The sequence below is a fragment of the Leuresthes tenuis genome, unplaced genomic scaffold, assembly GCF_036924035.1.
Source record: "Leuresthes tenuis unplaced genomic scaffold, fLeuTen1.0.hap1 SCAF_13, whole genome shotgun sequence".
Lineage (NCBI taxonomy): Eukaryota > Metazoa > Chordata > Actinopteri > Atheriniformes > Atherinopsidae > Leuresthes > Leuresthes tenuis.
Window position 1 is genome coordinate 19,993,530 of NW_027325367.1, and position 12,118 is coordinate 20,005,647.

Sequence of the window (12,118 nt, forward strand, 5' to 3'; positions counted from 1 at the left end):
ATCAGTGTATTTGGAAGATTCAGCAGATTTGCTCAGAATTTGTTTAAATAATCCTAAAAGCGTTGAGCCAGCCTTCTGTGAGGTAAAATAAACAACATGATGCAGTCAAATTTAAAGGATATTTAGCTTCATTTCCTCATGAGACAACATTTTGAATAATTGCTGACGTCATGTCGACTGACAGGGAAGTAAAAGGAAAAAAAATCCCAAATGAATGACAACTTCTCCTTTTTGTATTTTTATTTATTTTTTTATTTCAGAACCAAAACTTGTTGGGAAACTACTGTTGTGTCTCGTATGTATTTAGTTTACGTGTGTACTACCAGCACATCTTTTTCCCTTAACCAAAATAAACTTTTATATGGTAAGAAAGAGACATTGATGGTTTCTCTTATTGTCTCCACTTGGTTCGCTGAAACTGTGAGAAAGGGGCAGCATGCAGAAACACCAGGGTAATTCAAAGGTTAAGTAGTAATGTGAGTTACAACGGAGGCTGACCAAAGGTGTCGACAGTTTCCAGGGACAAAAGTGGGACAAGACAAATTCAGGCTGAATGTCTGCTAAACTTCACCGGAGCACTGAAACGCTCGTCGTTACAGGACTTTTTCTCTTCTACCGTCACAGGGAAGGGAAAATACTCTGGGAATTTACTCGTCTGCTCAGTTCCTCTTTCACAACCATGAGCTGGACTGAGAGTGGAAACTTTTAACTTTTCGCTTTCCCAGAATATTCACGATTAGTTGAATTAAAGAGGAATACCAGATATAGTATACCACACACATTTGTATGAGGGATGAGAAACAGCCGAAACTAATGCACTAATCCTTCATCGCAACATTATGCAGAAAGATGTTTCTGTTGCATAACAAAGCCTTATTGATAAAAATAGGACCGACAAAATAATAGAAATACATCTCACTGATGTTAACAGCAACCAACAGTTTTTATCCCACAATGCTTTGCGGTATTTTTTCATTTACTGTACATTCCTCTTGTTCCATAGCCATATTGAAGGCTTTAGAAAGAAGAAATGGAAGAGAAAGTTGTCTGAGCTGGTATGTTTACCTCAGAGGGGGGAAGTGTGGCCTGGGTAGGCTTCTGGTAAGATTATTTGATCAAGTTTCTGCACGGTGAAATTCGAGGAATGATGTTGTTCATATTTGTGCTGACCATCTGCTGTATGGCAGACTGCCTCGCACACAAGGTTTGGGCATGTAGCACAGAAGCCGAACGTCAGCGGTACGTTCAGAGGAAGAAAAAGCAGGAGGCGCAATTTGCCTCTTTGTCACTCTGTCTCAGTTGTTTTATGTCATGATTTCATGTATTTTTCACTCAAAAATTATATATATATATATATACATGTTATTTTCTATGTTATTTTTTAAATGGAGACAGATGTAACAGATGTTTTGGTGTGTGTAAAGTGTTCTGAATTGTTTTTCTTGATAAATAGTTGCCGTAACTCACCGCCACATTTTCTGCTACCTTAATCAGTGATATGACCTCGATTATAGACGTTCCCCAGTGTTCGACTGTATCAGAGTCGACATACTGTGAATACAGATGCTCACCGGTCACGTCTCAGAAGGTCGTTAATAGAACTAATATCCATTAGTGTAAGACTGCATGAGAGAATTTCCATGAGGCATCTCAAAAATGTTTCTGAAAAGCCAAAAAAAGCTTTAGGTTTTTTTCTAAGATCCAGGTTTTTTCGTCATATTGTGCGTGGACCCTCCCAGAAGTGTGTAGATCTTTATCTCTGATAAGAATGACTCTGACGGAACTTTCAGTTTTGATGGTAAACAGCTACTTGGGGGTAGTAAAAGCAGTGTTTGGTTAGAGCCTGCAGCAAGTGAGAGTGTTGAGGAACTTGTAGCTGCAGGTTAGGGTTTGCCTTGGGGGAAAAAAAGCAAAGCTGCCACAGCACATGTACGAACATGTCACCATTGCAGTACAGGTACCCTGTTAGGGAAACAAAAGCAGATCAACGCTGCCCCCTCCTGGTGCATCCCGGTGCTTAAACTGAGACTGGATTGTAGCTGCAGAGAGTAAAAAAATCCCCAAAAAACTGCCTTTTTTTTATTTATTTAAGTTTTTCAGGATCAAAGCAGAAAATACATACAGCCAGTTATTATCAAGACTGTCTGTTAGATACAAGTTTATGGTGAGTGCAAGATGGGGAATAAATACATGGTGGAAAAAGAGTGGCTGCAGGCTGTGCAGTGTGATTATCATGCGCACGCTGCAGCACAGTGTGTCTTTTGTTGCCTCTCCACTCAGACTTGAATCCAGGGAATAGAGCCCTGTATCTGAGATGAAAGACTTTGTCCCCTTTTAGTCTCTTAGTGTGAATTTGGGATTGGAGAGGCTAACTTTGAAACTTGAGTTTTTTTATATATATACTTGAAAAAGTGTGACTCCAAGTTGAAAAAAAAAAAAAAAGAGGTTCTTTTTTTTTTGTTGTTGTTGTTTTTTTTTTTTTTGGAAACTGCTCATATTTTCTTCCATCTAAACTGACTGCTTTTGAATTCAGCAATATTACGCTATACCTCCCCGCTCCCCCATGATACACTATGACATTCAACCTTAGCCATAATCATGGCCTCATATTCTACTACTGTAAGTTTAAAGCCTGCTGTGATTACAGTTCATGACCACCTTTCATGCCTGGGGAGGTCGACAGGCCCTGGAAATTACTACCTACCTTCTGCTTTTAGCCTCCTATAAAAGCTTTATTGTGCGAATGTGTAATTTAAGGCTACCTCCTTGTGTTTGGCTGCGTTTGGAAAGGCTTGAATCCAAAAGAGCAGACAAACTAGTTCAGAAGCTCCGGGGTTCTGCAAGGATGGAAGGGAATTTAGCTTTGTCAGCCTCTTTATTGTCAGGAAACTCGTACAGAGTCTCAGCTGTACAGTGTGAAGACAAAGTCCATACACTATCAAAGTTGCTTTATTTTCCATTCAGCTTTGTTTAAAAGATGAGAGCTTGAGTTTGAGTCGTGGAGAGCTGTTATAAGAACAATAATCCTAACACACTGACTGTATTTTGTATGTAAATGGCCTGTCTGTACCACTGTTTCTCACTACCGTATTTTGACCATCAGGTTTGCTGGAATGGGTAACCTGCTAAAAGTCCTAACAAGGGAAATAGAGAACTATCCACACTTTTTCCTGGACTTTGAAAGTAAGTCTGGCCGGCGAGTGAAACGAAACATGGAGAAAGAGGTGTGGGGAGGGAAATGGTGCGCAGCCTCCTCAGCTGTTTCCTTTCTGTCAGCAGCTCTCTGCTCTCCATGACGAAGCCGTGAAGGAGGCCGTTTTCGCTCGGCTTCTCTTCTCCTTCACTTCTTTCCCCTCCTGTTTCCTACGTGCGGTTATGACCTCCTGCTCTATCAGCTCTGTTCGAATAACTTTTTTATGACTTTTTAACATCACATGTTCTTTTCTTCCTTTCTCTTTCCCTTTCTCTCTCTCTCTCTCTCTCTTGCAGAAGCCAAATGGGGAATCTGTTAAAAGTGCTCACTTGCACAGAGCTCGAGCAGGGGCCAAACTTTTTCCTTGACTTTGAAAGTGAGCACAGCTTATGCCTGCCCTTCTGCACCACCTCTCCCACCCCCTCCTGTTGCCTGGTCATTTTTCCTTTAGCCTGGCTGGTCAGGGGTCAGCCCATTCAGCTACTGGATTCTTCTCCTTTGAATTTCTAATGTTGCGACTGAAAGCTGTTATTATAATTCATGATTTATATCTGCGTGGCTTTACAATAGGAATCCCATTCTTTGTTCCAAGTTGAAGAATGAATCTGACCCTTGACCTCTGCCTGCTTTTACTAACTTGGCTGCATGCATGCTTCTTTGTGCCATATCTAAGACATGTGGCACGGCGGCTTTTAATTCAGCAGGTTCTCATGCGTTGTTTCAAAAACCGTTTTGCCTCTCCTGTCAGGTCTGCAGTCAGCATCAGTTAAATGTGTAAATGTTAATAAAAGAAAATGTTCTTCCACATTTCATCAGTGCAGTATAACTACATCACTGTTAAAGTAGAAAAATGAATTTGCTTTGGCCTTTTGCTGTGAGCTCCTACAGGAGAGAAACACAATACACCTCCACAATGGCATGTCAGCTGCTCTGGCACTGAAGCCAGCCTCGGGCTTTGTGTAGTCAGCAAAGAGGAAATGATGGGAGTGGAAGGTTTTTGAAATGCAAAACAGACCCCAGACACACAGTTTTAATGTCAGTGATGCTCTATATTTAGAGCTGAGCTAGTAGAGGAGTGTGTCTCTGTGGTCAGGATAGTCACAGCCTGCATTTTGTTTTTCATAGAGACAATAAAATAATACTGCTGACATCAGCTCGCATACAATCATGAATTAACAAGAAACAATAGTGTATTTTCATGCACATGTCTTATATACCAGGTTCTGTGGTAGCTCGGTCTATCCCAGAGCAAACTTTACAGTGTACATTTTTACAGAAAAACCTTAGGCTTAAAGACTACTTTCCTTTCTTCACTTGTTGTGAAATAGGCTTAAATGAAATAGAAAATGAAGTGGCAAAGTAAATAAATAAGGTTATTAACATCAAGTTAAATGAACACTGTTGAAAATTAAAGTGGAAATATCCATTTATTTCACATTTAATGCATTGATTTTTAATTAAACGTTTTTTGTCTGATTTTTGTCAATTTTATTTATTTTTTTTTATGAATTAGTGCAGATTTTTTTTTTTTTAATTAAAAGATGTCAAAGCGGATGCCAAGGCAGGGAGATTTAATGTTTAACTGCAGATGGATCTCTTGTGTAATACCCTGAGATGATGCTTCAAGCTTTACTTGTTCACACGTTCATTCTGCTGACTCTTTTTGTTCTTCCCTTTCTTTTTACTCTTCCTCTAAACTGTGCCCCTGTTACTTATTAACCCGAAGCCATTTCCCATCAGCACAATCAGAATAAGCAGATTAAATGTATTGTTTAGTGAAGTTAAGTAAGATTGCTTCTTGATTTTAAAAGGCAGAATGAATCAGTGGGTTTTTACATTGATCGCTACAGTAGTTTCCCCTGACTGCTCAGCTATGTGTCTGTGTTTTTCTGTGCATGTGTTTGCGGCTCGTGCCAGCGGATTGACCTTTGTTTGTGTGTCAGATGCACAGCCGACGGAAGGAGAGCGTGAGGTGTGGAACCAGGTGAACTCAGTCCTCCAGGAGTCTGAGAGCATCCTGGCTGGTCTGCAGGCGTACAAAGGAGCAGGGCAGGAGATCAGAGATGTGAGAAAACACTTTAAATGCATTGTCAGTATTTAGGAGGAAAAAGGAAATGGATTGTATATAAGCCATCGCCCCTCAAATTGAGTTGATGTCCTACAATCTATATGCAGATTTATTAATGTACGATATGTTTGATAGAAGTTATCCAACATGTTATTCTGTTTTCGTGCTTGTTCCTTGTTTTGTGCAGGCGATTCAGAATCCCAGCGACATGATGCTGCAGGAGCGAGCCTGGAACTCAGTCTGCCCGCTGGTCATCAAGCTTAAGAAGTTCTACAGTTTCTCTCTTAAACTAGGTGTGCTCACACTGCCCGGCAAACTCTCCTGACTTACCGAACAGGTTGTGACAGAGTCTGAGAATTTTCATCTTTTTTTGGTCACTTTCCTGATAGAATTTTAGATGTTACAATGATTTACAAGTGATTGTATTTGATGACAGTAGAGTATGCGAGTTGCTTGTCAAATATATTTATCCCAAGTATGAACATAGTTAATACTTAGGCATGCATCTCATTGGCAAAAGGAAAAAATAAGGAAAGTATACAGCAGGTATGACATTTACTGAGAGGAAAATTCTCGATACATGTCCACCTGTCACGGCAAAGTTGGACACCCTTTGGTAAATACATTTCCCTCACATGCTTCTGTACTGGGACAAGAGGAGAAGTCCAATAAAATGGCCTTGTTGAGCTATAATTCTAGCTGACTGTCTGGTGTTTGTGCGTAGAGGAGGCTCTGCAGAGTCTGCTGGAGTCTCTGACGTGCCCCCCCCTCACACCCACCCAGCACCTGGAGAGGGAGCAGGCGCTGGCCAAACAGTTTGCTGAGATCCTCCACTTCACTCTGCGCTTTGATGAGCTCAAGGTCAGCCGGAAACACTTGAGTAAAACTCACTTAAACACACACACACCGTGTTCCTCAGTTTCACATACAGCACACTTGTATCAGATGAGATTTTGTTATGTGGTGGCTGACTGTGTGCTTGTTTGGCTTCAGATGAGAATTCCTGCCATCCAGAATGACTTCAGCTACTACAGAAGGACCATCAGTCGGAACAGGATAAACGACATGAATGTAAGTTTTTCTTTTTTTTAACCGTCTTTTGTGTGTTCGCTCTTTTTTTCTTCGTCTTTTTTCCTACTTCAGATCCTGTCCAGAAATCCAACAAACTGATCAAAATGATTTGTATTTCACAGCATTCATGTCAACCTGCTCAGCTGACAGTTTTAGCTGACCAGATGTTTTGAAATAAGGGAGAGATTCATGACGTATATAAAAAAAAAAGAACTTTTTAAAATTTAATTTATATTAAATCTTTTTGTTAAAATAGCGAAGGGTGTAATGTGACACTTGTAGTTCATGTGTGACATTTGTGTCTTCCCACAGTTGGACATTGAGAATGAAGTGAACAATGAGATGGCCAACAGGATGTCTCTGTTCTACGCTGAGGCCACACCCATGCTGAAAACGCTCAGCAACGCAACCACAAACTTTGTGACAGAGGTGAGAGCGTTGACACAACTTAGCCGTCAGTTCCACCAACAAGCGCTTTATGATTAAATGAGGATCAGCCTCTTGTTTGCTTGATTATTGATACATTTAACAGAAATGACTTTAGAATTTTCAGTCATACTTGACTTAAAGGGGAAATGAAAGCTCCTGCATTCTTTCTAACGGCCAGCAGGGGGTAACGACTCCGTTTGAAAAAAAATAAATAAATAAATAAATAAACAGCTAGTAATGAGTCAGTGAGAAAATGATCTTACCTCTCACTTATTTATTGCTAAAGGAAATAATTTCCTAATGAATTTAAGGAGTGTGCTTGCTTCCGTCACCATCGTGGATTTTTAGTTCATGATTTTCATAGAAATAATAGCTAATAAGGATTTAACCGTTCCTTTGAGCAGCTATTACTTTAACTGAAAGATTTGTGCAACAAATTCAGCAAATTGCCACTCCAAAGTTGTTGGTGTAAAACAATTACTTTGATGATTATTAGAGACTCAGTGAAACGCAGTAGGTCAGATATGGCAGAAAAAGGTGGAAAACTGTGGAAAATGTGATGAGATGTTGGCTTCATTCCTCTGTTTTGATGCAGGTAAATGGAGTAAAAGGTTTAGCGGTTATGCCAAATGATCACTGTCTGCTCGACTCTCAAGCAGCAAATTAAACACTAATTAAGTAAAAGTTGTTTTTGTTTTTTTTCCAAAACGTGAAAAGTATTCTTCATATTGATGAACCGTCAAAGCATCATCATCATCATCATCATCGTTCTGCTTAATTTCAGGAGCTTTTTAGCATCTTCCGCAGCCCGTATATTTGCTGTTGGATTCACGATCACTGTCCTTAACAGCTGCTGCCAGCTGTGATAAACCCACGCAGGGTAGATGGACACAGTCAGCAGGTGGTAGTAGCTCAGGAGACAGATGTTTCCCATAAGAGGAAAAGACCAAAAGCAGAACCACAAGAAACCGATCATTGGACTAAACGTCAGCCACAGGACAGTCTCATAACTAAAAGCATCAACTTGATGAGATCAGATTTGGAGCTTCAATGATGCCAAATGTCTCAGAAAATGTGTTTTGAGTTTGAGAAACATGTGATGCTTTGTTCAGCTGAAGGTTTGATGATAACCTGGAACAAACTGTTGAAATAATGTATCTGATCTTTTACCTTTTGTAGAACAAGACTCTTCCACTGGAGAACACAACAGATTGTCTCAGCACTATGGCCAGTGTCTGTAAGGTCATGTTAGAGACACCGTGAGTTTTGAATGAACACACACACACACACACACACACACACACACTCGCACGAGTTAAATCTGTTCTCACAAGCCGCAGAATTCTGTGAATGTTTAAACAAGTTACAAGTTACTTCTCAGTCTGAATAAGACTGATTTGTTCCCACAGCAGCACTTTGAGATTAGACATAATACATAAAAGTCTGAAAATGCTTGAATTGTCGTTCGGTTTTTTTTCCTGTTTGATCAGCTACAGACTGACACTGACTCTGACAAATATGCCAAAGTGAGTTTGTGAATTTTATGACAAGACCTGAGAAGCAATTTTGCTCTGCTCTTTATATCAGTCAGCCTCCCAGACTCAGGATGTCCTCATGTATTCATTCAGCTGCACACTAACAAATAATTCAGCATGGGCGCGAGCTGCGATTATTATTTTGATCATCTCTCCCCCCTCCTCTGTGTTTTCAGGGAATATTCAAGTCGCTTCAGTAGTGAGGACACACTCTTGTTTTGCATGAGGGTGATGGTAGGAGTCATTATTCTGTATGACCACGTCCACCCCAACGGAGCCTTCAACAGGTCCTCCAAGATAGATGTAAGCAGTGCACTTGCTGTAAAGGAAGCACCGTGAGGCGCCTGATTCTTCTGTGCTCTCATTCTGACGGTTTATTTCTCCTCAGATGAAAGGGTGCATAAAAGTCCTGAAGGACCAGCCGGCGGACAACGTGGAGGGTCTGCTGAACGCGCTCAAGTAGGTTCAGTCACTCAGTTTTGGTTTCATTTGGAGTAATTCTGTGCCCCACATGTCTGGAGTCTCTATTTTTATATATCATTTTTTCTCCTTAGACCTAAAATAACTAAAATTATTCTCTTTTTTTTTTTTTTTACCATAGTTTTCTTCATTCTAATATGACAACTTTTTAAACATTAAACCTGTAAAAATCCAGACCTGGGCTGATGTGATTCTTTTACTTGCCTCGTTGTCATTATTGTTCTTTAAAGTCCTCTTTGACTCTCATCTCTTCAGATTCACCACAAAACACCTGAATGACGAGTCCACTCCAAAGAACATCCGGACGATGCTCCAGTAATATTTGTTCTTTTTATATATAAATATATAAATAGATATGAAGAGGATCATTGGGCTGACCTCCGATAAGATGTATATGTTTACATTATTTAAAAAGCCTCGATGTTAATACTTGTGTGTATTTTGATAGTCATTCCCTCCAGCTTGAGACCTGCAGAATACATACTTTGTATTTTGCAAAGAAAAAAAAAAAGAAAAACCACGAAAGCGTCACATGAATTGCCTCTGCTGTTAACAGCTGCCGAACGATGGAAACCTTTCAGCCTTACACAGAAAACTGAGCTTTGTAAGCTGCACTTTGAATGAAGTGGAAAAAGGCAATGAGAGCATGTTCTCCAATAAAATCGTACAGTGGAAAATGGAATTGGTTTAAAGTACAGCTTTATGTTTGTTTTTGGATGCAAAATAGATGTTTGTTTTGGAATGATGGCCTTTTAAATCCTGACGTAGGTTCTTTTTTTGAATCACAATACGAGAGTTCTAAGAAAAGCGTTAAAACAAGTGGAGGTTCTTTTTGTGCTTTATCTGCACGTTGGGGTGGACATTCCTGTTGCAGTGAGGGGCTGATAAGTGTGTGATGTCATGATGAGAACATTAGTGGTTTTCTTTTCTTTCTTTTGTTTTTCCATCGTTAGCTCTTGTGATTCTTTTATTCAAACTTCAGCCTTGAGCGCCTGTTAAATCAAACCCACTGTGAACAATAAAACGTGTCTGTACATCCAGTAAGTTGATGTGTGCTGTAACGGAGAGGTAGAGATGATCGGAATGGAAGAGATGTCAAAGTCAGTCAACCCGCCTGATGTTTATTTGGAGATTGGGGGGTTGCATGTTTTACCTTTTTTTTTTTTTGCTTTTCTCTTCATGTGTGAGGGGTTTGCTGTCAGACTTTCTTTAAGACCAAAAAAAAGGAAAGATTTGGTTGATTTGGAGGGTATTTTTTAAAGAAAGAAAAAAAAATCCACTTTTAAATTATTTGGATGTTTTTCATGAATTGACTGACTGAAAGAAAATTGTTAAAACAAGTCAAAACAAGGTTAACCTTCTTTTTTTTGGGGGGGTGGGGGTTATTTGATGTCCCTGATCGCTCCCTTGGGTGATCCGAGTGCAGCAGCTCCTCACCTGCCTGCTGAGACTAGGTTGGACAATCTGTGACTGTGGAACTGTGGCTCAGTTTTACTGTAATCTCTGCACACCAATGAGGTTACAATGTGTGCGTGATAATGGACGCAGCAAACTTATATAGAGACGTTGTTGAGATGTTTTATGTTTTTCTGGGTTAAACTATTAGAAAACCTCCTTAAAAAAAGAATTACCATCTCACATTTCACTGTTCTACCTATATCTCATATGCCTGCAGCACATTACGCCCTTCTGATTCAACATGAACAGAACCCCTGTGGTCTTAAAATCTGGAGGTGTCGTGGAGCACAGCGTTGCCTTACATAAGCTGACAAACATTGGGTCTTAAAAGCATCCATAAGCCATAGATGGTGTCCAATGAAGCACACCCACTCTTGTCCTTAGATTAACATGTCCTCAGTTAAGCAGCATCCCATTAACATGTCTGTTTGTTTTTTTAAGTCTGTTGTATGTTTCTCTTGTATTTAGAAACATGCCTAAAAGAAAGTGTGTGTGTATGTGTGTGCATGCGTGCCATACTTTGGATGTTATTTGTTCCATGCAGTGAGTGAAACTGTACGTGCCGAGGTGTAAAGCAGGTGTATGTATGATGGCGATGTCTCATATCTGACTGTAGTGATTTTTAAAATGCAGAAATCGCATCCTCTGTCAGGACTGATGTACACAAAGCTTCCCTCTTCTCCCGATGCTACTGTGTTGAATGCACAACAATGTTCTGAATACTGAGACATCAGTTTTGTTCTTGTTTTAAACTGACAACTATTGCTTGATATTTTGGAGTTCAGACTCACTGTTTATATAAATGCTTTGGCTTTGTTCTTGCATACTGAATGAAATGTGTGGAATGGATAATAAAGGTGGTACATTTCTTAAAAGAGGCTGATTTTTTTTGTTGTTTTTTTTCCTCTGTGCTGCTTATTTATTGAATTTGATAGAAAGAAAATGGACAACTGCGGTGTGAAATATTTATTTTCTTTCATAACTGATGCCCATTGAAATCGTTTTGATGCACGCTGAAATGTATGAGGAGTGCCTGAAAGGCAAGTGAAAGAGGTAGAAGAAAAAATATCTTGATGATATGTCTAAGCTTCATCCTATATTATATTGCCAAAAGTATTCACTCACCCATCCAAATAACTAAATTCAGGTTCCAATCACTTCGATGGTCACAGGTGTTTAAATTCAAGCACCCAGGCATGACTTCTACCCAGACCCAGACTGCTTCTACAAACCATTGTGAAAGAATGTGTGAATGCACCCATTCTTTCAGGAGCTCAGTGAATTCCAGCGTGGTACCGTGAAATTTCCTCGCTACTAAATATTCCACAGTCAAATGTCAGTGGTAGCAAAGAGGAAGCAATTGGACAAAGTGGTCGGCCATGTAAAATGACAGAACGGGATCAGCGGATGCTGAGGCGCATAGTGAGCAGAGGTCACTTTCTGCACACCCAATCGCTACAGACCTCCAAACTTCATGTGGCTTTCAGAGTAGCTCAAGAACAGAGCGTAGAGATCTTCATGGAATGGGTTTCCGAGCAGCTGCATCCACACCATACATCGCAAAGTGCAATGCAAAGCCTTGTATGCAGTGGTGTAAAGCACGCCGCCACTGGACTCTCCATCTGACAATCTGAAGGATTCCAGTGAAAGGAACTCTGAATGCTTCAAAGAGATTTTGGACAATTTCATGCTCCCAAGTTTGCGGAAATAGTTTGGGGATGACCCCTTCCTGTTCCAACATGACTGTGCACCAGTGCACAAAGCAAGGTCCATAAAGACGTGGATGAACGAGTTTGATGTGGAAGAACCTGACTGGCCTGCACAGAGTCCTGACCTCAACCCGATAGAACACCTTTGGGATGAATTAGACTGCGAGCCAGGCCT

At 40.2% G+C, this 12,118-nt stretch overlaps 1 protein-coding gene across 3 annotated transcripts in view; it reads left to right on the forward strand.

Moving 5' to 3' along the window:
- Positions 1–11,111, forward strand: part of fam49a (family with sequence similarity 49 member A) — a 30,831-nt gene extending 19,720 nt beyond the window's left edge. The window contains exons 3-12 of one of the 3 annotated variants that reach the window (XM_072362477.1): positions 3,490–3,569; positions 5,137–5,258; positions 5,449–5,554; positions 5,986–6,122; positions 6,255–6,332; positions 6,645–6,761; positions 7,941–8,020; positions 8,473–8,599; positions 8,685–8,755; positions 9,032–11,111. In XM_072362477.1, the coding sequence (XP_072218578.1) occupies positions 3,497–3,569; positions 5,137–5,258; positions 5,449–5,554; positions 5,986–6,122; positions 6,255–6,332; positions 6,645–6,761; positions 7,941–8,020; positions 8,473–8,599; positions 8,685–8,755; positions 9,032–9,095 (975 nt within the window). In that variant the 5' untranslated portion in view covers positions 3,490–3,496 and the 3' untranslated portion in view covers positions 9,096–11,111. Of the gene's footprint in view, positions 1–3,103; positions 3,184–3,489; positions 3,570–5,136; positions 5,259–5,448; positions 5,555–5,985; positions 6,123–6,254; positions 6,333–6,644; positions 6,762–7,940; positions 8,021–8,472; positions 8,600–8,684; positions 8,756–9,031 lie in introns of all 3 variants that reach the window. The other 2 variants (XM_072362478.1, XM_072362479.1) reach the window with 2 other exon arrangements.
- The last annotated feature ends 1,007 nt before the right edge of the window (positions 11,112–12,118 follow it).